Consider the following 26,043-nt stretch of genomic DNA (forward strand, 5'->3'; position numbering starts at 1 on the left):
TTAGGTGGATTTTGCACTTTCTCCCTGATTTTCCTCATGTTCTCCACCGTCATCTCACATCCCTCAGTGATAATGGTTGCTAAGTTAATTTTGTACTAAAAATTGCTCTTGATATGTGTAGATGGCAGGGACATCAAGGGAGTTCATTGGCACGTGAGTGTGCTTAGGGCCAGGAAATAAGTAGAGGAATAGGACTCAGGGAAAACTAACAGCATAAACTTGGGCTGAATGGCCTCTTGTACTATTGGAAGTAAAACATAACAATATGAGTAATGTGACCTCTTTTAGTGCGATTAATTAGCGTTCTAATTCCTGGGAACACACCTTGAGTGCTGGTGAGATCCCAGGTCCAATATCAGGTGTGTCTTTGACCAATCACTTGAAAAGAGTGAATGATCAGAAACAACTGATATTGTACCACAACCCTCATTAATATTGAGCTGGCTAGCTCCATTTGACAACCACAAATTGAGCTTGTCAGTGAAGTGGAATGGAAGATTTGGCTGCTGTTTTAAAATAAAAAGGAACCCTGGTGAAACCAAACCAGGTAGAATAGTCCAGGTATTGTGTGGAGCCATGTTTACCAGAATGTAAGGTTGCTGTCATCACTTAAGACTGACATTCTTTCAAGGGCATTGCTATAATTCTCAATGCGCTACCCTCGTACAAACTCTCTTCACTTCTATGGTCAGTTCAGAGCTTTGGTGGAATGTGTTTGAATTATGGGCCTTTGTTGTTTCTTTGAAACTTATTGGTGGAACAGCTTGTGCTGGAAAAACTTGAACAAAAATTCTCAGTTTATTGTGAATGTAGTTTTAAAACTTTTGAGCAATTTTTCTTATTGTTTCCAGTTACTGAATATGCTAACCATGCCAGAAACTACCTGTTGGAAGCTGATCTAGAGAAATATGATGGGTGAGTGTTCACTTACAAATGACTGAACCACCATTTTAGAAAAAAAGATGTAATCCAAGGCCTTTCAAAATAAGGAAAATACATGTGTTTTGTTAGCTAGCAAGCTCAAAATAACAACCATAAGTAGTCTTGTGTATCTTGTATTTTGTTTTACTCTGCATCACTCAGTTCTAATGCAAGCACCAGATTAGTTTTTTCTCTCATTCCTTTCTACTCTCTCAATTTTTTTTCTGTCCACTATTTCACTGTTAAAATAATCAGTGGTGATCTTGGCTTAATTTGATAATGAGTAGTTTAGTAAGGCTAATGTGTTCCTGGAAAAACTCAAGTGCATTTGAAATATATTGGGCATATTAATCAAATTTTGACCTGAGTATTAATTGACTTTTGTCTTTTTGCCAGGATTGTTTCTGTCGGTGGAGATGGTATGTTCAGTGAGGTAATGCATGGTGTGATTGGTCGGACACAGAAGAATGCATGCATTAATCAAAATCATCCCAATGCTGAACTAGTTCCATGCGATTTGAGGATTGGAATTATCCCATCAGGTGAGAAGTATTTCTTATATAAAAAAAAGCAGCACAAAAGGTCAACATTTCCTTTAAAAACACAATGTAGAATATATAACATCTATAAATTTGTGCTTTTATCTTCCATATATTATTGTACAATTCAATCATAATCTCGGAAACAAGGAACAATGTACCACATGAATCTTCCCTTTCTGCATTCTTAAAGGAGGACAGAGAACTCGAGAGAAGGAAGTGTTTAATGAGTGAATTGCAGAGTTTAAAGTTATGGCTGTTCAAGGTGGATCGTAAGAAATGTTAAAGGGAAGATTTCCCAGTTTAGTGCAGAAACTGGTTGAGCCAAAAAGAGTGAAACTTTTTAAATTTCTTAAACGCTGTTGCTTTTTCAAGAGTCGATGTCAATGATTGAACGAGACAATCTGAATTAGGATGTAGTTGAAAAAGGTTTCAGTGACATCTGCTGAAAGAAAAAACTGTTAATGATTGAGCAGGAGGACATTTTAATGTTTTCCTCCACACTCAGGCTGCTATTTGATTTCTAATAGGAGTCCCATCTTATTTGGTTTCCCTCTGTTTACACCAGCCATGTTGCTGTTTGCATTCAAATTTCCCTCCACAGCTCAATCAAATCCCAGCACTCCCTTCTTTGCTCAACAGGAAAAGCCCACCTTCAAAATTACAGTGCGTCCATCATTCTAGTAAACCTTTTCTGCACCTCTTTAGGCTCTTCACAACCTTAATGTAAGATACCAGTTTCAGATGTAGTATTGCAGTGGTAGCTTAACTAGGTTCAACATTTTTTCCTTGATTTTGTAGGCTGTACCTCTGAATCTCAGAATACCATATGCTGCACTTGCTGTACCATGCTTAGAAAATTCTCTGCACTTATACTTTGGCAGGATGAATGAAAGCAGGATCGTTAGGTCCTGGAAGTATTTAACAGTTCTAAATTTAATCTAATACATGTTCATTCTACCAGCCTGTCAGTGAATGATATTGTGTTCCTCGCTGCCTTCTGCATGTCATCTGCAAACTTGTAATTGCTGCCCTTTGCATTCTGTATATGGGAGCGATGCAAAACCTCTGATCCCAGCACTGGCTTCTGTGGAACAGCATTTCATTGCCATCTCCTGTTTAAAAACAGCTGTTTGTCATAACTCTGCTTTCTGCTAATTTCTGATCAATGCTGCTCTCGATCCTTGAATACCACAACCCTCATTTTTTTCTAGTAAGCCTTGTATGTTATACTTTATCAAAGATTTTCTAAAAATTATGTGCATGGCAATGACCACATTCCTCTAATCACCTTAACAGTTATGCTAGCTGAATATTCAGTTATGGTAGTCAAACATGGACTTGTCATTTTTAAAAACTCAATTCTGGCTCTTATTTGCTTAAACTTCAAGTGCTTATTTATTTGTTCCCTGATTGTTCCTCCTCACATCTTAGCTTAAACAGGTCTAGGGATTTTGTTACCCATTTTCTGAACATGGTTGCCATTTTTGATCACGTTGGTAAGTTTCATGGGAAAGATAATTATGGTAAGCTTGTGTTCATCTTCCTCAGCAACCTTACTTAAAACAATGCCAATCAGTGCTGTTCCTGTTCAAAAAATTTTCACCACATCTGGTCCATTATCACTATCACTTTCCTTCTGAGATTTTTGGCAGCATCCTCTGCCATTAGAACTCATTTAATATTCTAGTTATGCCTCTGCCTCTGTGCATAGATCACATTTTTTAATTGGCCTCAAGCTTTTACTTACTGTCCACTTGTATTTACTTGCCTATTAAGGATGATTTTTGGCTCTTGTTTATGTTAGTTTTAGTTCTCATTCACTTTCTGCTAGCCCCAGATGTTCTTTGATTTGGACTCTCAGCTTTCAGTATTGAGTCTGGATCTCAAAGGAGTTATTCACCTTTTAAATAAATACAGACTGACATCAATCAAATCTTGCCCACTCAGGTCTGGCTTTGATTTTGTTATCCATTAACCTTGGGTACTGTGTAAAAGTTTTAGACAAATGAGTTTATAGTTAGGGTGCCTAAGACTTTTGTACAGTACTGTATTTGTCAATGTGGCTCAGAGAGCGAGTTTGTAAATCTAGCAGAAGCAAAGGATGTTGAGAATGATGAAGATGGAGTGCCGCGGGAGAGTTGTGGGACAGGTGGCAGAGAAGGTGTGCCGGGGTGGGGTGTGGCCCAGATGCAGACACACCCAGCCGTGAGACATCAAGCAGTGTTATTTGATTCTAAATAATTGGTTCATTGGTTATTAGAATGTCATTGTAATACTTCCCTCTCCTTCCCCTTTTCCCAAACATAATTCTGCTTTCCCTGCCCTCTCCCACTCATCCAGAATAGAGACCCATCAGAATCAGGTTTATCTTCACTCAGATATGTCATTGAATTTGTTTATTTTTACAGTAACAGTACTGTGCAGAACATATCTCTCTAAGACTTTTGCACAGTAATATAAATCTAGCCACTATTTGAAGCATTTCATCTTTAAAGTTGTCTACTTCATATTTATTTATTGTTAATTTGGTTCCACTTTATGCTGGTCACATCCCTTTGAACTTAGCCCTTCAGTCATGTTATTCTGCTATTTTCTGCTTTCTAGTCTCTACTATTCATCTAAACATTTTGATCTGATGGTTACTATTTTCTGAATATTCTTCCACTGACACTTTTCTTTTGAGATACAGTGTGGACCTTCGAGCTGAGCTGCCCAGCAACCCCTCAATTTAATCCTAGTCTAATCACTGGACAATTTACAATGACCAATTAACTTACCAACAAGTGCATTTTGGACTGGGGGTGGAAACTGGAGCATGCAGAGGAAACCCATGCGGTCTCGGGGAGAATGTACAGACACCTTACAGACAGTGATGAGAAATGATCCCAGGTTGCCAGTACTATAAAGCATTATGCTAACCACTATCCTATCTTAGTCCATTTGACCCACCTCCTTTCCAAGAATCAGATCTGACATTAATTTCTTCCTCGTTGGTTTGAATAATGCCAATCAAGGAAGTTGTTTTGATGTAATTACTTCGCCACCTTAATTTAAGTTAGAGCAACATCATCTCACTTTGACAAAAATCCTGAGTTTTAAAACTTCTGTTACTATAATCATGACAGCAAAATAAAAGAAATGGAAAATTCAACTAAGACATGTTGTGTATTCCAGGTTCTACAGACTGCATCTGCTATGCAACAGTTGGAACAAATGATCCAGTGACTTCTGCCTTGCACATCATTGTAGGTTGGTATCTTGATGTTATATGTAATCTGAGATACAAATGGCCAGAAAATACAGATCAGCTTTTAAAAAGTTTTATGAAAGGTCCATTTTCCTGAAAATAACTTTAAATTACTGGGCTTACCTTGACAAATGAATGCTATATATTTTGGATTTAAAATGTATCTGGACAAATCCTTGAATAAGCAAGTCATAGATGGATATTGAATTGATTTAGGCAAATGGGATTAATATAGATGATCGGCATAGAAATAGTGTGCGAAAGGGTACTTGCCAACATGTTAAAGTCAATGATTGGAAAAAGTGCAATACCTGGGTAAATCTTTGAAGAAATTTCTACCAGTTTGATGATATTTAATTTATGGTACTACTTCTCCAACCTCCCCACTAAATACCAGTCCATATCACAAGCTTGCCTGCAAATACCATTTATTTTTGCTTTTCAGAAAGCAGACTTGTTCAAATGTCTTAATCAAATATTCACATAAGCAACATTCGTCGGTAGTTAACAATATATTGTGGCAGTACTCACATCCTAGAGAGGAAGTCAGTTAATGTTAGCCTATCATTCCCATCAAGCACTTTATATTTTTCTCTGAAGTCTTGTTATTTTCTTTTTTCTATTTTCTTGCATTACTGAATTCACAAGGTTCCTTTCCTTGAATTAATTTTATTTTCCCTGTACTATTTTTATTTTAGTGTTGTCCTCTACTGTGAACATATATTTTCATGTTATATCTAATTACTATAGTATGAATGACATTTGTCTTTAGTTGAATGTCGTACTATATTATCACTCAGATTCCCATTTGCATCTTTGGCTGTTGGGTCAGCATTTTCCTTTCATGCTTTCTATTTGTAATTTTTCTTGTATGTTTTTGTTGGTTATATAGCTTTAACAATGTGTTAGATTTTCAGTTCTGTCACATTTTATTGAGGCTTTTTGTTTTACCAAGAAGATTTTCCTTTCATGTTTGGTTTTGTACTGTATTTTATATAGATTTGCCAATTAATAGTGTATTGTGAACAAGTTATTTTCCATCCCCTTGAATGTCACTGTTTTAAATGCAAAGCTTTAATTAACATTGCTCCTTTTGCTTGACATTGTATTCATATTAAAACTAGTTGCAAAATGTTCTGTTCCTTCCAGATTATTTTCTAATTTTCATTCACTACTAATCTCTAAATTTTGAGTGTCCTATCTTGTTGATTTTAATACATTTTGTGCTTAAAAAAATTCAAAAATGTACTCTAAAATGTATTGATTTAACTGCTTCAGCTGCCAGTGTATGAAACTATAGCATAGGTTGAAGACGTTGACATTGCAGAAAATTTGAAGGAAATGATGCATCCCACTGCCACTACATTACCATCAGGTAGTTGAAAGATGGCTCCTCCCAAACATTAGCATCCTCTCACTTCTCCTTAATGTATTCCCATGATCTGATCATCTTTTCATCAATAGCATAGCTTTCTTGTGAAAATCCTTTATATTGGCATATGTAGATCTGAATAACAGCCAGCTTGCAGTTAAACCTCTAAAAGTGCCTATCACATTTTCTTTAGAATAATCTCATTCCTACAGTAGTAAAAATATTTCAGCTTATCCCCACTTTTAATTTGTTCTTAATATTTCTAATCTTTTAACGGATTGTTCAATTGTCAGATTTAGTGCAATGTGGAACCACATTAATGACAAATACAGCCAAATTTAACAACATAATGTTTGTTCTTTCTGGAGTTGAAAGGTTTCTTTGAGATAATTCTTGTACTTTGTTATTGTTTTCCCCACAGGTGATTCGCAACCCATTGATGTCAGTTCAGTACATCATAAAAATACGTTTTTGAAATACTCAGTATCTCTATTAGGATATGGATTTTATGGTGATACAGTATCAGACAGTGAAAAGAATCGTTGGATGGGTCCATCAAGATACAATTTTTCTGGTAATTACATTTGATATGACATTTTTTTTTTCTTGCTCTAGATGCCAGTTTGTGTTAGTTGTAACATTGTGTACCTCTGAAAGAACTGTCATGATTGTATCATTTCTGTTTCCTTCAGTTCTATTTGTGACTAAAAATGGCTTTTGTGCAGTTTTCTGCTCTAAAACATCATCTACTTCCTGTTAATATATTTATTGCTTGTTGATGTCGAGGATATATTCTCAGTCATTGCCTAAATAAACTTGTTGCTGAAGATATCGGTTCTTTTGTAACCTCTGGAGTCAACTATCAGTAAGTTCTCCACGCTGCCCACTTTTACATCCTAAAAGCGGGTGTCCGTCCAAAACTTCAGTGTATATACCTTTTCATGAAATCCTATTAATCTCTGCTTGCTAACTTGCATTAGTCCGAGTGTGGAAAATTACTATTTTACAGATTCTCAGTCCTGCTTCCATATTGCTTCATAGTCTTGCCCTTCTTTATTTTTGTAACTTACTCCATCTCTTAATCTTTACCTGAACTGTCCACTTTTCCATCCCTTCCCTTTTGCACTATGCTGATACTGTTATCAGCTGTCCCTTCTCTGAATTTCCTCTTTTTTTTCCCTCCTTGTTTAACCCTCAATTTCTGTTTCATATTTCACCAAACTTCAGAACAGTTTTTCAGCTCTTTTGGTTTGTTATCAATTTTCCCTTCTAACTTGGGTTATTTTGCTGTGTTAAATGTAATAACAATTTTTTGCCAGTGGAAAAGCCTATGACAAGGAAGGAAAATGGAATTTAGATGCATGATTGTATATTATTTCCAGTACACAACAGGAAAGAAGAATGAAATAAAGGTTAATTTATTATCAAAGTATACAACTCTGAAATTCTTTTTCTCCGGGTAGCCATGAAACCAAGGAAGAAAAGAAAGGCAGCATGATCATCAATTCCCAAATCCCATCTTCCTGAAGGAAAATAACAAAGAAAATGAAACAGGCTTATCAACCCCCAAATTCCCCTCCTGTGCAAAAAAAAAACAAGAAAGATCGGGTAAAAAAAAAAGCACAATATTTAAAAAAAAACTTAAGACTGAATATAAAGTCTAGTGCAAGTCCACATCCAAAGTGCAGAAAACCTGGGCAATGCTCTCCAGTTACAGTGGCAGACTGTCTCCTCTCTGGTAGCAGATTGATCAGAACACAGGTAGCCAGTGCTCACCCTCTGAACCCGCCTCAATGCCTCAGCTTCCCTTTTTGCTTTAATCAGCGCTCAGTGGAAGCTTTAATTGGCGAAATGGAGTCAACATTGGCTGGCACCCCATCCCACAGCCTGCCCACCTAGAGGGTCACGCATGCTGCCTCTCCTGGAATCCTCTCAGAGACTACAGAGCACTGGAAGACCCAAACAATCTCTAAACAACAAATCACAGGTTCCAATAGTTCCCGAATCATATCCAAGGCGAAAAACAAATATAAAAGGCAAAAGAAGTGAAATGTATGGCTTATGAATTTTACTTCAGCTCCAAAAAGCACAAGATAAAGAAAGCAATAATGATTTTGTTTTAAATGAGATATGTAAATATGAGCCTACATTGATTGTATGTCCATAAAGTAACACTAGTTACAGAACCATCTGTACATAAGGTGACTGACAGAAAATTATAAAGTAGTGGCAGTTGAGGATGTGGAGGGGGGATTAGTGGTTGGAGGTTTTGATTAGTCTTATTGCTGAGGAAAAGTAACTATTTTTGAAGTCTGGTGGTCCTGGTGTGAATGCTCTGTATTCATTCACATCAATTTGTGATTTAAAATCTACAGTCCCAAAACCCAAGTTATCACAGTTTAACTTATTTTTCCATGTAGGTTTTAAGGCTTTTCTAACTCACCAGTGCTATGAAGGAGTAATTTCTTATTTACCAGCAACTGAAACGCTTGGTAGTCCAAGAGATAAGAGACCATGTGCAGCTGGGTGAGTAGTCTTACCTTGTTCTCCCTGCCAAACTTTTTTCCCGACTAATAAACATGTATCTTGCCCATTTTTTAAAATTGTATATTTTTGCTGAGATCTCATCAATGAATTACTTTCTGCTAACTAACAAACCTGTCAAAAGGTTACATGGTTGAGAAGGTTATTGCAATCTTAAATATATGTAACCTTAGATTGTTTTGGAGTAATTACTTCAAACAAAAGGTGAAATCTTAAACATTAATTTGGTGCTTCTCAGTTATCTTTTTCTAAAGTCAGCAGTAGTATAAAATGGTCTGATCAATGTCAGACAAGTGACACTAGCCACTTGTTCTTTGATTTGCGGTTATCAGAGAAAGCAGTAGCCGACATCTGTAGGGGATCTGGGACCTGTGGATGGAATGAACAGTTTGTTGTGCAAAGCTAACTGCTAGAAGAACTCAGTGGGTCAAGCAGCATCTGTGGAGGCAAAGGGATAATTCACGTTTTGTGTTGTAATCCTGAATCAAGAGTGATTGAGAACAATTGTTTTGCAACCTGCAATTTTTTTCTACCAGGAAATGTGAAATTTAAACCATATAAGTTAGAATTTATTAATAGAAAATAATATAAGGTGGAATGAAATATGATAGAAAAATATAAAACAAAGAGACTATCAGAAGTTGAATCATAAACAATAATTAGAACCAGAGGCATAGTAAGTAATTATCCAGTGCCAGTCAAGTTGTTTGTAAGTAATTAAGACATAATGTACTTGAGTGGAAAGTAATTTATGTTCAAGTAGTAAATATTACAACTTTGCACAATGCTGTAATTTATGTATTGCACTGTAATGCTGCCACCAAAAAAAAACACACTTCATGATGTGACTGATTGTGATATGGGTCTCTATTGCGTCTGACTGGGAAGGGGGCAGGGAGTGAGGAATTGTGGTTGGGAAAGGGGTAAGGGAGAGGGGACAGAGTGGGAAGCAGTAGAGAGACATTCCACAATGATCAATAAACTAATTATTTGGAATCAAATAACCTTGTTTGGTGTCTCAAGGCTGGATGTGGTTGCACATGTGCCACCCCCCTCCCCTGGCACTCCTCCCATGGTGCCCCACCCTCAGCATTCCCAATATCCTTTGCTCCCACCAGATTTATAAACTCGCTCTCCACTCCACATTGACAAATGCCATGCAGAAGTCTTGGGCACCCTAGCTCCCTTGTGTATATAAGTGTTGTGTGTGTGCGCGCGTGTGCTTGCACACACACACCCCCCCCCCCAAGCTTTTGCACACTATGGTCTATGAAAATTCATTCTTAATGCAACACCAATGTAATGAAACATTTTATGAAACCAGGCCATTTGGATATTAATTTTCTACTGTTACAATTGTTTGGAATCCCAAATCCTACCAGATTTACATCCTTGTATCGGTGTATTGATAGAAATGCATAATGAGACTACCATGAACTCCATATCCAGCTTGCTCCAATGTATGTTCTTGCATGCCAGTATATGAAAACATAATTCTGACCTTAATATTGGATGCTCTTCTTTTAGATGTCGTATCTGTCAGCACAGTGGAGAGCAACTGAAGGCATCAAAAAAAGAAAGGGAATTCAAATTTCTTAATAGTGGTAAGATTACAAATTTCTCTGGTCACATGAAGTAGCTAATAGGCTTATCCATGCACTCTCAAATCTTGTTACCAGCACGTGCTATGGATAGGTCTATGACAGTTGATAACATTAAGCCTGATAACCGTGTTGAATCCACAGACCTTTTGTACTATATAAGATGAATTTAAGGAATCAATTCATCTTTGTTCTTTTTCTGCCTACAAGAATCCCTGACTACAGTCCAGTAGGTGATGATACAGGTGAAGTCTTAAATGAATATTGCTCATCTTTATTCACTATAGAAAACAATATTGGGAGTGAGGCAGTGCAATTCTAGAACAAATTACCAGTGAAGTAGAACTGTTACATGTCTTAACAGGTTAAAGCATGATAAATCCCCAGGGCACAATGAGATATATTCCAAGAGGCAAGCGAGAAGATTGTGGGAAAATGACAGAATTTTTCAAATCCAGATGACTAGAGCACAGTGAATGTAATTTTTTTTTGGCAGCATGAATAAGCCATATAATTATAAGCTGGTAATTCTAACATCAATGAAAAGGAGATTAGTGGAATAAGTTCTGAGGGATAGGATTAATCCAACCCTGGACAGGCAAAGGTTCTGCAGGGATAGTCACAATGGCTTTACTGTTTCAAATTCATATCTGATAAACTTGTTTGAACTTTGTTTTGAGGAGATGACTAAATATGTCAATGAGTATCACAAGCAAGAGAAAACCTGCAGATGCTGGAAATCCGAGCAACACACAAAATGCTGGAGGAATTCAGCAGGCCTTTAAAATCTACTCCTCAGCCTTTATTCTCCAATCCTGCTGAAGGGTTTCGGCATGAAACGTCAACTGTACTTTTTCCGTAGATGCTACCTGGCCTGCTGATTTCCTCCAGCATTTTGTGTGTGTGTCAATGAGGACAGTATGATTGATGTAGTTCAGATGAACTGCAGTCAAACTGTTGACAGTGTTTAACATGGAAAGCTGGTCCAAACATTAAGAGCTCATGGGATCCAGGGCAAGTGGTGTCTGAGATTCAGAATTATTTTAATGATATAAAGCAGAAGGTGATGGTCAAGGGTTGACTTTCTGGTTAGAAGCCTATGACCACTGGTGTAAAATGTTGTTGAGTGATAGGGCCCTTGGTTATTGTCACATACTCTAATGACTTGGATGTCAGTGTAGCTTTGTAGATGACACGAAGATTGGTGATATTGATTAAGGATAGATTTTGGCCCTACAGAATGATAGTGACACATTGAGAAGATGTGCAGTGAAATAGTAGATGGAATTTAATCCTGAAAAATGTGAGAGCCTCCATTTTTGGAGGAATAATGGACTAGGGCCCTAGAAAATTAAAAAAAAACAAAACAAGACTCTATATATACAAACAAAGGTAAATTAGATAAGTAAATTTGTCACATATACATTGAATTATGCAGTGAAGTGCTTTGTTTGCGTCAATGACTAACACACTCTGAGAATGTGTTGGGTCAACTGCAAGTGTCCCATGCTTCCAGTGCCAACATAGCCTGCTCAGGACTTACTAAGACTAACCATTTGTCTTTGGACTTTGACAGGAAACCAGAGCACCTGAAGGAAATACAACAGTCATGAGGAGAAAATACAAACTCCTTACAGACAGTGGTGGGAATTAAACCTGGATCACTGGCACTGTAAAGCATTATACTAAACTGCTGTGCTAGATGTGGTGATTAAAAGACACACAGTTAATTATGACTAGAATATAAAATCTAGAAAATCATGGTGCAATCATACGGTACATCAGTTGGACTACATTTGGAATAGTGTCTCATGCTAGTCAAAACACTATCAGATAGATGTGATTACCCTAGAGAGGGTGGAAAGGAGATTCACCAAAATGTATCCAGTGGGATGGAGGGTTTCAGCGATGAGGTGGGGCTGGATAGGATGGCTTTGTTTCTCTCTAGACCAGAAAAGGCTGATGTCTTTCTGATGAATATAGAACTATGTTAGTGTAGCTTTGTAGATGACACGAAGATTGGTGATATGGCTAGGATACAGAAAGAAAGTGTTTTACATTAGCAAATGTGTACTATAATGGGAGTGTATAAGTAAGATGTAGGAAATTTTAAAGGAAGAGGTTTTTTTTTTCACTCAGTGGATAGTTCAGATCCTTAATACACAACCTGAGAGTGATGATGGAGGCAGATACACTCACAGCATTTAAGAAATATTTAGTTAAGTACAGAAATGCCATGACTGGAAAATTGAATTACTATCTTAATCTTGATGGTTGGTAAGACATAGCAGGCTGAAGGACCTGTGTCCATGTTGTATGACTTTAAATCTGTTATAATGGCAATACAGACAACCATTGTGTTACATCATCTTAGGTAGAAAGAAATTCACACATCCCCATCAAAAATTCTGAGAGATGGAATACAAATTTCCATGGAACTTGTATAGGAAAAAAAAACATATATACTTAAAGCTTCTCAGCAGTAATCAAACAGACCCATTTCGGTAAATACCACAGGTGCAGGTTAAACAGGAGTCCACTTAAGAGTTTTGCTTTGGAAACAGACAAGGCAATCTTTTTTATTAATACTTTCTAATTAATCAAAGCCATACCCTTTCTCTTCAGTCTACATTCAATTTGGATGCCCTATGTATTGTTCAAATTCCTTACTTTAAGTATTTGATGTGATTGCATCTTGTTAGTTTTCATGAAAATGTAGATTGAGGCCTCTATGAATTTTGAGGAATACTGATTCAGTTGTGGAGGTCTTTTCCAAGAGCATTGATAATCTGCTTGTAAATGACTATGTGAACTCCAGTTCATTTGTTATAATCCATTACATCACTGCTCTTCAATTTTTGCCTGTAAGTCAAACTGTGCTTTGATCTACCAATCTAGATCAGTCCTATGTTTCAATAACACAATTTCTAACCAGGTTGTTTATAAACATTGTTTCAGGAATTTGGACTTTTTTCATATTGTTTTTCTGTTTATTTTCTACTTCCTGTATTTTTCTTGTCAGTCTTTCCATGAAGTGGGGTGTACTTCACAGAATAAAATAAATTTCAATACATTAAATTGAAACAATCCTGCTGATCCCCTGGCTGGAGATTACTGTACAGATGGGTTACCAACCACAGAAAGAACTGCTTTATTTTAATATAACAATATACATCAAAGTGTATATTTCCATTTTCTTAGTTGAACTAAGCTAGGAAAAAATTACTGCAATTTAAGAGTTTCATAATTCCATTGGTTTTAAACCTCACATCTGAGGAGTCATTGCTGTTGGGAGAAAACATCGCATAAGAACGCATCTCTTTTTATAACATGGGATTCGGTAGGAAAAGGGGCCTCACATTACTGAGAAATGGGGGTTGTCTATAACAATACTGGGCAACAATTTTTTTACAAAAATGTTGCTTCCTCAGAAATCTTTTGTGGTTATGATAGACCGCTTAAAGCTGAACACAAATATAATTTCAGACTACTTGTATCATACTTTTGTATGCCTGAAGCATGTTGTCAACCAGCTGCACATAGTTTGGTGCTCTGTAGTTGCCAAAAAAGATTTCAACAACATCCTTGAATGCTTTCCATGCAATTTTCTCCAGTCCCATGATAAGTTCTTGGAATTGCCTATCATTGATGACCTGTTTGATTTGTGGACCAACAAATGTTTTCCTTAACCTTGACATCATTTATTCTGGGAAACATCTGTCTCAAATACCGAAGTTCTTCACAGAAATTTTTGTGCCTGGTGACAGCAGATTCCATCCCTGCAGTCTTGAACCCAATAAATTTTGCTTTTCCCTTTGACAAACCCAAGTCATTTAACTCAATTCAGTTAGCACATGAAGCTCACTTAACACAAGGGGATCAAAACCTCTTAGTATTATTGTTGTTTTTCATTTGTGATTTGTACATCATGGCATCTTTATCAGCCTTTGTTAGACTCCTGTATCTCTGGTGGCTTCGGTATTGGAATGCGGCACAGGTCTCATGGCTGAAGGGAGATTGGGGTATTCCATGGTTTTCTTGTTTTTAGCAGAGAAACAAAAGACACTTGTCAGACAGAAGTAGCAGTCTGTCACATAATCCTTCTGTTCTCTTCATATCATCAGGACAGCGAACAGCATTGACTTCCAAGTACCACTGAGCCAAGCTCTAAGATCAAATTGTATGTTCAGCAACAAATGTGAGGAGCCCAGGCTTTGTCTTGGTCACCAATTTTACACCTAAAGTAGAGCTGGTAGTTTTTAATAAGGGGAGTCATGGTCTGTCTTTGAGATTTAAGCATCACAGCTGTTGCAACATTGGCCAGACATTTTGCTATCACAAAAGCTCTTGAAAATACAATTATTGTATTATAATGAGTGCACACAATATGCTCTGCGTGTAGAGCGTGTGCATCAATGTGGTCACAAACCAATATACATCTAAGCACAATGCACAGAACAGTGTGTGCATGGCGTTTTTATAGCCTTTCTTTCTAAAGCCTATCCTGCCATGCAGCATCTGCTCTGCCTAGGCATGCCTGTACAAGATAGAAAACTTTTCAGCTTGCATTATAGGTAACATTTTAATTGACTTGAATTATGATTTGAAATAACAAATATAGGCAATTCCAAAAAAAAATTGTGCATGATTGAGAAATTTCTTGGTGATTTTTAGGATCAGCAGCCCAAAATCTGTAAGCTACACCCAAAAGTATACAGGAAGCAAAATCTTTGTTGTCCAGTGTTCTGGGTCATGGATAACATTGTTTAATCATTTTTAAATCTCTATTTTTACCGAAAATTACTTGTTTCTGATCATTCTTGCACAACTAGCATTTGCAGTAATGAAGTTCTTATTATCTAATACCTTTTTGGTTACATGGTATCTTTCTATAAAATAAAATGGCCTGATGCAACGATGGCTATAGAGATTGTAATCTGCAACTTGGTAGTTTATGTGAAAATTTGTTTCTTTGATTTAGATGATCACCAGCAATGGAAAGTGATTAAAGGAAAGTTCCTAGCTATAAATTCAGCAAATATAAGTTGTGCATGTCCAAAATCTCCAAAGGGTCTTTCGCCTGCTGCACACTTAGCTGATGGGACCATGGACCTCATTGTAGTCCGCAAATGTTCAAGGCTCAGTTTCCTCAGGTATCTCATCAGGCACACAACCAGCAATGATCAGGTAGAGATGTATTGAATTTTTCTTTCAGTACTATGTTCCTCACAATATGAAATTCAAAAAGCTTTATAAAATTGACTGTGAAATGCAGTAAACATTGAATATTTTATGGTAAGCACTTTTAATCCTTATGAAAACTTGCCTCCATGTTGTCATATTAGGAAGGAGTTGATACTGTTTTGATAGAATTTACAAGCTGCAATTTAACCAATCGAAACAAAGCTTTCCTGAGCTGGTATCTGAGACTCTAGGTAATTTAATCAATACAGAGGAAAGGTTTAACGGTTTGGGGAATTGGCTGCTGAAAGACATGCTGTATACATTCAGTATTTCGACAAACTATTGTTTTTTTTTCCATTGTAGGGAAGTTTCTGTTGCAATAGAGTCTGTTACCTTGTAATATGTTTTAATGTTTAAGAAATTTAAGTTTAAAACCTAGAAAGTGTATAAAGTGTTTAAAAAAAATAAATAAAATAGGAGTAAATGTAGTTCGTGAGCACTTTTTTGAAAGATGACACTTTCTACTTTTAAAAAAAAATCGTACAATACAGAGTAGGCCTTGCAGCATATCTGAGCATCTTTTGACTCCTGCATTGTGCAATGACAGAATTTGAAGGAAAGGTGGGAAAAATAAGTAACTATAGATGCTGGAAATCTGAAATTAAAAAACAAAATGCTGGAAGTACCTAGCAGTTCAGACAGCATTAGCTGAGAGCCCAAAGGCAGACACTTCTACAACGGTGAGATTGGATCATGTGGAATCGTTAATGTTAGGAAGGTAGGGCGCGGGAATACCTTCACCTAATAGGGATGGTGAAGTTTGTGCTCATAAGTGGAGGGAAGGGATCCAGGGCTTCTGCCCCCTTCCTTTCTATGTCGGCTATTCTATTCCACCGATGCTACCTGACCAGCTGAGTTTTATATCTTGTTCAATGTTTCTTTTAGATTAGATTATGAGGACACGCAGTCCTCTTTTATTGCCATTTAGTAATGCATGCATTAAGAAATAATACAATATTCCTCCGGTGTGATATCACAGAAACACAGAACAGACTAAGACTGGAAAAACTAACAAAAACCACATAATTATAACGTATAGTTATAACAGTGCAACAAGACCATAACTTGATGAAGAACAGGCCATGGGCACAGTTTAAAAAAAAAAAAAAAAAAAAAAAAAAAGAATTTCAAAGTCTCTCGAAAGTCCCACATCTCACACAGACGGGAGAAGGAAGAAAACTCTCCCTGCCATGCCCGACTACATAGAGAGTTAGTTTTGAGGTTGGTGTGAGGAATTGCTGTGTTATGGAGACCAAATAAGGGTAGGTCAAAGGGGTAATGTTTATTGGGTGGGTGGGGGTAGTTGAAGAGGCTGGCCAAAGTTCATGTCCTAGAAGGTAGTAAAAGGATAGGCCAAGACATTAGAAAGGTACAACCAGTACAAAGGTCAGGTAGAGCTTTGGTAAAGGTGGTGTATTGTAGAGAGGGTTTATTTAGTGATGGAGATGGGGAAGAGCGAAGGATCGCGCTAGAGTTGCTTGCAGGTTAACGTTTAAGACTGACTTGAGAATCAACCCCTTTTAACAATGGCAAAGCAGGTCCTGCAGGTATTATGAAAACCTCCTTCTGCATACGTAGCCAGATGCACTTGGAACAAAATCATGAAAAAGGCATCCACATGCCTGTTTTTATGCACCAGTGTGCATCCATAAGCTCCTCTGTATTTGTGTATTAGACACATGTGACACTTTGCAGGCCTAAATACTTCCAAGTTGGGGAAAATAATGGAAAAGGAAGGAAAGATAGAAGTTGGTTTTGTGTAAGTGAAGAGACAACTGGGTCAAGTGAATTGGGTGATACTCAAGTACGGTTATAATGAGGTGGAAAAACTACTATAGAATCTCTTTCTATTCAGACTTTTTAAATCAATATTTCACTTAAATATTTATTTGTGGTATATTTTGAGATGCCTGTTTATTATAAAGTCTTAACATGCTGAACACAGTTCTTTTGATATTTTCAGTTTGACCTTGCTTTTGTCGAGGTATACAGAGTGAAGAGATTCAAATTTACTCCAAAATACTGTGATGAGGAGGACAGTGATATCCAGGAAGTTAGCAAAAATCTCTTTGGACACTTCTGTAGAGATCATCCCACCTGTAGCTGTGTGCAGCTTACTAGCTGTTGGGATTGTGATGGAGAGATAATTGAGCATGCAGCCATTGAAGTGAGGTAGGCTATTCGCTTATTTCCTAATATATTGTCAATTTTGTCAGCCAACCACCTGATTGTTGTCTTCATGAGAAATACATAGAAACATACATAGAAAATAGGTGCAGGAGTAGGCCATTCGGCCCTTCGAGCCTGCACCACCATTAATTATGATCGTGGCTGATCATCCAACTCAGAACCCCGCCCCAGCCTTCCCTCCGTACCCCCTGACCCCCGTAGCCACAAGGGCCATATCTAACTCATAAGGGCCATATCTAACTCACAAGGGCCATAATCTAACTCAAGGGCCATATCTAACTCAAAATTGTTGACTTTGTGGTACTATTCATTAATGTGTGATGTTTGACTTAAATCAATGCAGTACATATTTCATGTCTTCATAAATTTGATTTCACCTTTCATAATCTGAATAACTGAGTTATTCTTGTGCCTAAATTATCACTGCGAGCCTATGAGCTAGATGTAAATGGTGAAGTGAGCACACTGCCCGCAACCATGATTTCTGAGAAATACTGTACAATGCACTTGGAGTGAATTTATTTGCATACTATATGACAAGACTAACAGATGCAAAAACCCATCTGCTCATCTCTTTTAATTTTCAAATCAATGATAAATCCACATATATTGTATTTGTTCAGCTGCTGTGGAATATAGTACTGATTGCCTACACTTTATTATGTGATTTATAAAGCCATTAAAATTGGTTGGAAAGGACCAAGTCTTGCAGCCCCTTTCCTGTTTCCATGTGTTGTTCTGCAGTTTAAAAAGCTATTATAATGTATCTTAACTTATTTCTTCTTCTTGGGCCCTTGGCTCCTAGTGGAGCAAAGGCCATTAATGACCTCCCATCTTCGTTGTACAAAGTCAATGGTATGGTTGGAGATCAAGTTTCTTCAATTCATTGTATCCACTGTACATGACATCAGCCTGAACAGCTTCACCAAAGGCCGATTGGCCAGCCTTATCCATTTCCACCTCTCATGATGAGGACATAAGGTTACACTTTGAGATGCTTTAACTTGCTTATGATTCATTTATTTATTTCCATTTCTCTCTACTGGTTTTAGAATAGGTAAGCTGATGCATTTTGTCTTTGATTTTTTTTGTTCCTTTGAAATTAATTATTGCCTAGCAATTTGTTTTCTCATCAAAGATAGCATTATTAAACTGCACTGTAACAACCAAATTAGTGTCTTTGAACACTAGTGTAACTGAGAAGTGTACTGAAAGCTCTTTCTACAGTACTGACTATACCTGCCTGTTTTGATCATTCACTTGTATGTGACTTGTTTGCATGTTCACATTTACATTACAATTTGGTGCACGCAGACTAAGGAGACTGCATTTATGGGAGAACTTGAAAGTATATAATAGGAGATAGCAACCTTAGGTCAATTTTCCCCAGTGTTTCTCATCTATAAGCAAGCATTGGTTGCTCAGTACTTGTTTGGAAAGCTTCTCACATATTTGCACATATTACTAATCATAAAAGGATATTATGCCCTGAGATTAAGTTCAACAATCCCTGAAAATGGGATTGGGGAATTCCAAAACTCAGTTAAGCCACAGCTATTGCTTCTGATGCTGGTAGCATGCCAAATTCATGTCTGTTCTTTTTTGAATAATTTATTTAAGCAGCCAGTGCTTACTGCCCAGTTTATACGCTTCATACTGTATACCTGCATCTTGAATGACTAGCAACCCTTAAGGGAAGCTGTGATGCATTGAATAAGTGCTGGAGTCATTGATAAACTAATCAACATCGAAAAGCTGTAATCCTGATGCAACACATGAGTGGTTTACCAGTGCTACCCTGGAGGTATTTTGGAGGTGGTGCAAAGTAGGAAAGAGAGGTTTTAACTCCAGGGAACCAGAGTATTCTCAGTTAAGTACTGCAATGGCATGTATTAATGGGGTTCAAAGCCAAACTGAGAAGAAAGACCTGCACTCATCTCAGTGACCTTATCCTGTGCTCAAATGTCATTGAGTTCATCTTCAAATCCAGTTTCTTCACAATTGCCCCTTAGGTCTCAGACATGCTGGCAGAATCCCAACAACAGTTCTTGCCTGTTTCATTCATTACCTGTTTTGTGTGTGTGTAATATAGTATAGTATATAGTCATACATCTAATTCAACTGTAGGTTTCCCCTCACATCTCACAGCTTGCACACATTGTTAGCTATTTAGTGATTTATATAATTAATCAATACTCAGGGGCATACTTTCTCCTCACTAGCAAGGGGAAAAATAGATATAGAACTGGAGAGGGTGTGTGGGCTCAACTACAGGCTCAATTAATAGAATGACCTTTACCAAGACCAACTGGTTGTTGAGTTCAAAGCATAGGGTATGATACCTTTAATTATGGACTAAAGCCATAGGAAGGTCTGGCATTCTCAAAATGAAAACATTTTTTTACATTTCTGCCACAATTTCTAGTAATGTACAAATTGCAAGTACTGTAGTGTAAATGTGTTTTATTACTTGCTATCATCTCTCCACTCAGTCATAGAGTTATAGAACACTACAGCACAGAAACAGGCCCTTCAGCCCATCTAGTCTGCACCAAACTGCTAATCTACCTAGTCCCTTCGACCTACACCGGCACCATGCCCCTCCCATCCATGTCCCCATCCAAATGTTATTTATTGATATAGGTGCTGAATAGCCACGTCTCCCAGTATTTGCTCAATTCAATCCTAGCCTAATCACAGGACAATTTACAATGACCAGCTAACCTACCAACTGGTACATCTGTGGACTGTGGGAGGAAACACCCACAGTCACGAGGAGAATATAAAAACTCCTTGCAGACAGCTATATTAATTTCTCTTAAATCTTGAAATTGATCCTGCATCCACTATTTACACTGGCAGCTCGTTCAACAGTCTTACAATGCTGAATGAAGAAGCTGCCCCTTGTGTTCCCCTTAAACATTTCACCTTTCATCGTTAACCCAGGCCTCTAGTTCTAGTCTTGCCCAACTTCAGTGGAAAAAGCCTGCTTATATTTACCCTATTTATGCACCTCTACCAAATCTCCCATCATTCTTCTACACTGAAGTATTAACCTACTCAACTTTTCTCTATTATTTAAGTCCTCAAATCCTGGCAACACCTTGTAAATTTTCTCTACATCTTCAATCTTATTGACATCTTTCCTGCTTGCACCTATTGTGTTCGTGACTTTTTCCCCATTAAGAACAGCACACTGACCAAGCATTGGTAAAGGAACAAAATGACAGTTGCATTAAAAATGTCATCATTTCTCAGTATAACAGCAATTTATACCAGCTAAGATATTAGCTAGATAAGATAATTTCGAAGTGGGCTTATAGGATGTATTGCAAATTTTGAGGTTTGTGCCATGAATTCATTCAAATGTGGCAAAGGGAAAGAAGAATATTGATGTCAAATTCTGCCAGACCAGGGTTACTGAAGAGTTCTACTGCAAGAGTATCAAACATTTTGAAAGAACAACCTACAAGAGAAAGATAGAGTATGCACAATGAAATGCCCAGTGAATTGGCAAGCCTGGCGGAAAAACGTAATGCAGTGTTAAGAGACATTTAGGCCTAGTGTCAACTGTGCAGAGATAATTACAGCACTTGGAAACCACGCTTTCCGGTATGGAGCTGGTGGCCAATTCCATTAACATAGATATTGGATCATGCAGCATTGCATTTCATCTTGTAATGTAGTACAATCAAGCCTCCCATTGCTTGAGTAGCGCGTGTATTGCCCTGAAGATGCAGATTGCTCCGTTAAAGCTTTGGCTATCAGCGTGTCTTATGACTTGAAGATGTCTTAGAATACCAGTAATCTGTCTTTCATCAGATTACTGGAATTGCTGAGACATATTCCTGAGAGGGTTGAATACAAATATGTTGTTTGTTCTTCATGTTAGCTGATGATAAGGTACAAAGTTATGCCTTCTAAGCCTGGTTTCTTGACATTCTCCTCCAAGATTGTCTGCAGCTTTCAATAATGGATAGCATCCTTCTACTTCCTGGATTCCAGCTTCTAAGACATCATTTCCTAGGAGTGATTCAATGGGCGAGGGGGGAAGGAGGAGAACAGAAGACAAGGCTCCAGGCAAATGCACGAACACAATTAATTTACTTTTCTTGTCTGTCTTGTTTCTTGTCCCTATACTCAATTGGAGTAGATATGAAAGCCCCCTGCCCCCCCCCCCCCGAGCACTCAGCATCTGGGCAGCACCAAGTGGCATATTGCTACAGCCCACCCCAAAGGCAGCTGATAAGAGACAGTTTTATTTTGTGTGTTCCTGATGTACGGTGGCATTTAAAAATATTTAAAGATTGCTGTGTGGCACATGGCCAAGTGGTTAAAGTGTCGGTCTAGTGATCTGAAGGTCGCTAGTTGGAGCCTCAGTTGAGGCTGTCCTTGAGCAAGGCATTTAACCACACATTGCTCTGCGATGACACCGGTGCCGAGCTGTATGGGTCCTAGTCCCCTTCCCTTAGACAACATCGGTGGCGTGGAGAGGGGAGACTTGCAGCATGGGCAACTGCCAGTCTTCCATACAACCTTGCCCAGGCCTCAGTCAACATTGAAAATTGATGGACAGCCGAAGAAGAGAAGCAGATGATTTCTGCAAAATTTCTTTTGATTTCAATAAAAGTTTACAGGAATTGACATTTTTCACGAGATTGTCATCAGATTAGTGTTTCACTGTCAATCGTGGCAGAATGTTGCTGTCTGATTGTCTCCTTTGTCCTGTCCTTACTCGCATGGTGAGATTTTTTAGAATGCAGCAGACCTCTACAAATCTTGAAGCGCAGTTTATTCAATCCTTCAATGTTTTTCGAAGTGCAGGATTGCTTCAACATAATAGACCTGTATTTTGTGAGGACAATCCCTTGGTATGCATATGTGTCTGCATGCAGGCGCATAAATCTTGAATCATGAGAAGCCAACCCTCGTAGCTGATTTGGTTGGTGACTCAAATATATTGCAACAAAAGAAAGGGATCATGAATGTTGTTGAAACACTGCACAATGTGTTATAGGAAGGTCATGTATGGGACTGGAATCCCTATTTTTGTAATGTATTTCAGGATGCTAACTGTGTTCTGTGGCATTGTGTAACATAGTAAGGCAGTTATCATTTCAGAACTTTGTGCAATGCCAATCACCTGCCTACTCAGAAGAGGAAATGAAATATGATCAGCTGTCTTTGAAAAGAAAGCAGCAGCAACGCCCAGTACACACATTACAAGAATATGCAGATATTTTTTCAACTTTAGCCTGGAAGCAAACCAATGTATAATTGTTCACTGTGCTTAACAGCCCTTGACAATTTAGCCCCACCTTCTTTGAAATTGCATTTGTGACTGGAGTAGTTATAAATTTTAGAAGAGAACCTTTTGTTGTGGTGTCAGGACAGCAACCCAGCCCAAAACATCAGCAAGTTGAGGGAAATTAGTTGTTAAGGAATTGTCAAGAAGCTGGAGTGGGGGCTGGTTTACTTTCTTGGGTGGCTCCAAAGATTCAGAATATCCTTGATGATTTTCTTGAACTTCTCTAGCTGCACTCCAGAAGTTATCTTGACAGGTTGCACGTCTGCCTTGTATGGCAGCTGCCCGGCCCTGAACTGATAGAACCTGAAGAGAATAGTAACGTGATCCAGGCCTTTACAAACTCATCACTTCCTTCCATTCAGTCCACTTTGCAGTGCCTTGCTTTGGGAAGGCTGATAGTATTGTCGAAGTTGTCTGCCACCCTTCCCCTTCTGGGAGAAGATAGGCTTGAAATCCCAGACCTCCAGACTGAAGAGTAGTTTCTTCCCCACTGCTATCACATCTCTGAAACAATCACTTCCTTCTCATCCCTTTCCCAGTAATACTGCCACATTCTTGTACTCTTGAATTCTACTTTGTTTTTATTCTGTTATTGTCACTTTAGCATTTCTGCAGCTTATGCAATATAATCTTTGCACCATTCTGCTGTTTTGTGCTTGTGATTTTATTAATTGCATTTATTATTACTATTAATACTGCTTACTCTGTTCATGTGAGGAATTTCATTGTATCTTGGTGTACATGACAATAAAGTAATATAAATCTAGTGAGTACTTGCTTGCTGAGACATAGGAAGCATACGTTTTATTCCTTGAAGACTTGCAGATAGTAATGTTGCTCTCTGAGCAGGCTGAGATGTGGCATTCTTCCCCTCTACCCCTCCCTTTTCCATTTCCTTAATTTGTTATAACATATCACACTTCTCATTAAGGGAACGCCTCCAAAAGCACCCATCCTTAGGAACGTCTCAGTTCTGCAAATCCTATGAGGTCTGTACAGCATCTGTAGTGATGCTGTATCAGCATCTGCCATGCTCTTTCCTGTAAAAATCTGCAGCATAAAAGAAATCTACAAACCATCAACAATTGTCAGAATGGCAGTAATAATGAGTAGCAATTGAGGCAGCATCACTATGCTGATCATTGGTGATCCCCTCCTGTTGCTGAACATTCGAGTTTGACAGTATTTATGTGCATCAGATGTGTGTTACACACTGAAACTACAGACTGCCTTTGCCAGCTCTGAAAGTTGTCTGCTAACAATATGACACCAATGTTACAATTTATGAAGAACGTAGTACTTGCATCAAATGCCATATTGGAGCTAATTTGATATCCATGACACTAAAAGGAAACACTTGTTTCAGTGAAAGGTGTTAAGGTCAATGGTCCTTATCATTGACTATTTTCCCTTTTGTCATTTTCACATTTCCTCACTAATCTTGTTGAAAGGTAATAAACATGTTCTTAATAACTTGATTTTCTTTGTTTACAGAGTTCACTGCCAGCTGTTAAGACTCTTTGCAAGAGGAATAGAAATGCTTCCTTCCGAAAAAGGCAACGGCAATTCTGTTGTTTAAGCAGATTCCAAAATGATCTCAGGATTCCACAAACTCATTTCAAAGATTGAAGTCTGACATCGAATTTCTGAACTTGCTTTTATAACTTAAGATTCTAAGTTTGTTTACATTATTAATAAATTCATGAATATTTATTTATTGCAGTGTAAGCATAAAAAGCAACAAACAACAAATTTCATGTATCTCAAAATGTAAATTCTGCTTTTATGGATTAGATTTCAAATGAAGTATCTGTTTAATACATGGCATTTGAGATTTAAGAATTAGAGTCGTTGGTATGTTGCAAGAAGCTGTCCTTGGGAAATTGGCAGAATATTTTTTTTAGGTGTGCTTTTAAACTGTGGGTCAGAGTTTGGAAGGGAATCATTTATATGCATCAGCCTTATTTTAAATTGAAGTATGTGTCTGTCATTATTTAGTGACAGCCACTTCAAACTAGGTGATAGATTTCACTTATTTTTAAACATGGATTCCAAAATTGCTTTTGTAATTACATTCTTAATTTTAAGGTAAAATCTAGATATTTTCCAATTTCTTTTACTGCACCTTGCAACTTATCAATGCAACTTGATTGCAACTTCTAAATAATAATGAAGAAACTATAGTTTGAAACAGTTTATTTTAGTAAATGTTAATAGAGGAAAATGTATAAATTATGAATTGTTGAATATTTGAGTTTGTAAATAACAAATATAAAAAATATATTTATTGTATATGATTAAGCTAGATTTTGCTTAGCTTAGTATGTGTTCACTATGTGAATAGAATGTAGTCAGTCCTGTTAATGCACTAATAGAGAATACTATCTAACAATAGAAAGTGGCATTCACTCATTGTATTACGTACATTCTTCTTTCATACTTTACAAGAATTGCGTGTTGCTTAGAATAAATTACTGATGCTGTTACTTACTGATCCTTATTCCATTGAACAAGTTTTGTTTCTTTGATCAGTCATTTCAAAAGTATTTGCTTAATTCTTAACATGTGTTGTGAATATTTAGGTCCTTGTATTTTCTTTACATAGCTAATGTAAATAGCCAGCAAGGATATACTTCACAATGTCCTTGAAAGGTGTGATATTTTTAAAAAATTCTTTGTCCCCATTATGTTTTCTGTTTTATTAGTGTTTTGAAACTTTTCCTATTCAGGGAAGCTTTCTGTTAAGAAGTTCATTCAGCAGGCTATTTCTTGTTGACCTGCTTTAAATCCAGACCAAATAAATTTGCTGATAGTCTCTTGTTTTAAAAAATGCAAAAAAAAAAGTGTTTGTTAGGATAGAATATGGAAATAAAATTATTGAATTAAACTCAATGGTTTAATCTATTTGCTTCCTCTTCCTGCCTTTTTACATTTCTAGAATGGTACCTTTCTTTCTCTACATAAAGCTTAAAATATAATTATTAGAAATTGAATGTTTTAGTAGATCCTAGGGAATGAAAAATTGTATTCTTTCAACAATGTCTTAACTGAACTAGGCTGCTTTGAAAGATAAC

At 37.4% G+C, this 26,043-nt stretch overlaps 1 protein-coding gene across 1 annotated transcript in view; it reads left to right on the forward strand.

Moving 5' to 3' along the window:
• The window catches only part of cerk (ceramide kinase), a 49,743-nt gene extending 23,909 nt beyond the window's left edge, over positions 1–25,834 (forward strand). The window contains exons 5-13 of the mRNA XM_072241313.1: positions 852–915; positions 1,318–1,463; positions 4,638–4,712; positions 6,504–6,656; positions 8,503–8,608; positions 10,154–10,230; positions 15,209–15,414; positions 17,435–17,643; positions 24,464–25,834. Of these exons, the coding sequence (XP_072097414.1) occupies positions 852–915; positions 1,318–1,463; positions 4,638–4,712; positions 6,504–6,656; positions 8,503–8,608; positions 10,154–10,230; positions 15,209–15,414; positions 17,435–17,643; positions 24,464–24,548 (1,121 nt within the window). The 3' untranslated portion in view covers positions 24,549–25,834. The remainder of the gene's footprint in view (positions 1–851; positions 916–1,317; positions 1,464–4,637; positions 4,713–6,503; positions 6,657–8,502; positions 8,609–10,153; positions 10,231–15,208; positions 15,415–17,434; positions 17,644–24,463) is intronic.
• Positions 25,835–26,043: the final 209 nt, after the last annotated feature.

This window comes from Mobula birostris, chromosome 23, assembly GCF_030028105.1.
Source record: "Mobula birostris isolate sMobBir1 chromosome 23, sMobBir1.hap1, whole genome shotgun sequence".
In the NCBI taxonomy this organism is placed as follows: Eukaryota; Metazoa; Chordata; class Chondrichthyes; order Myliobatiformes; family Myliobatidae; genus Mobula; species Mobula birostris.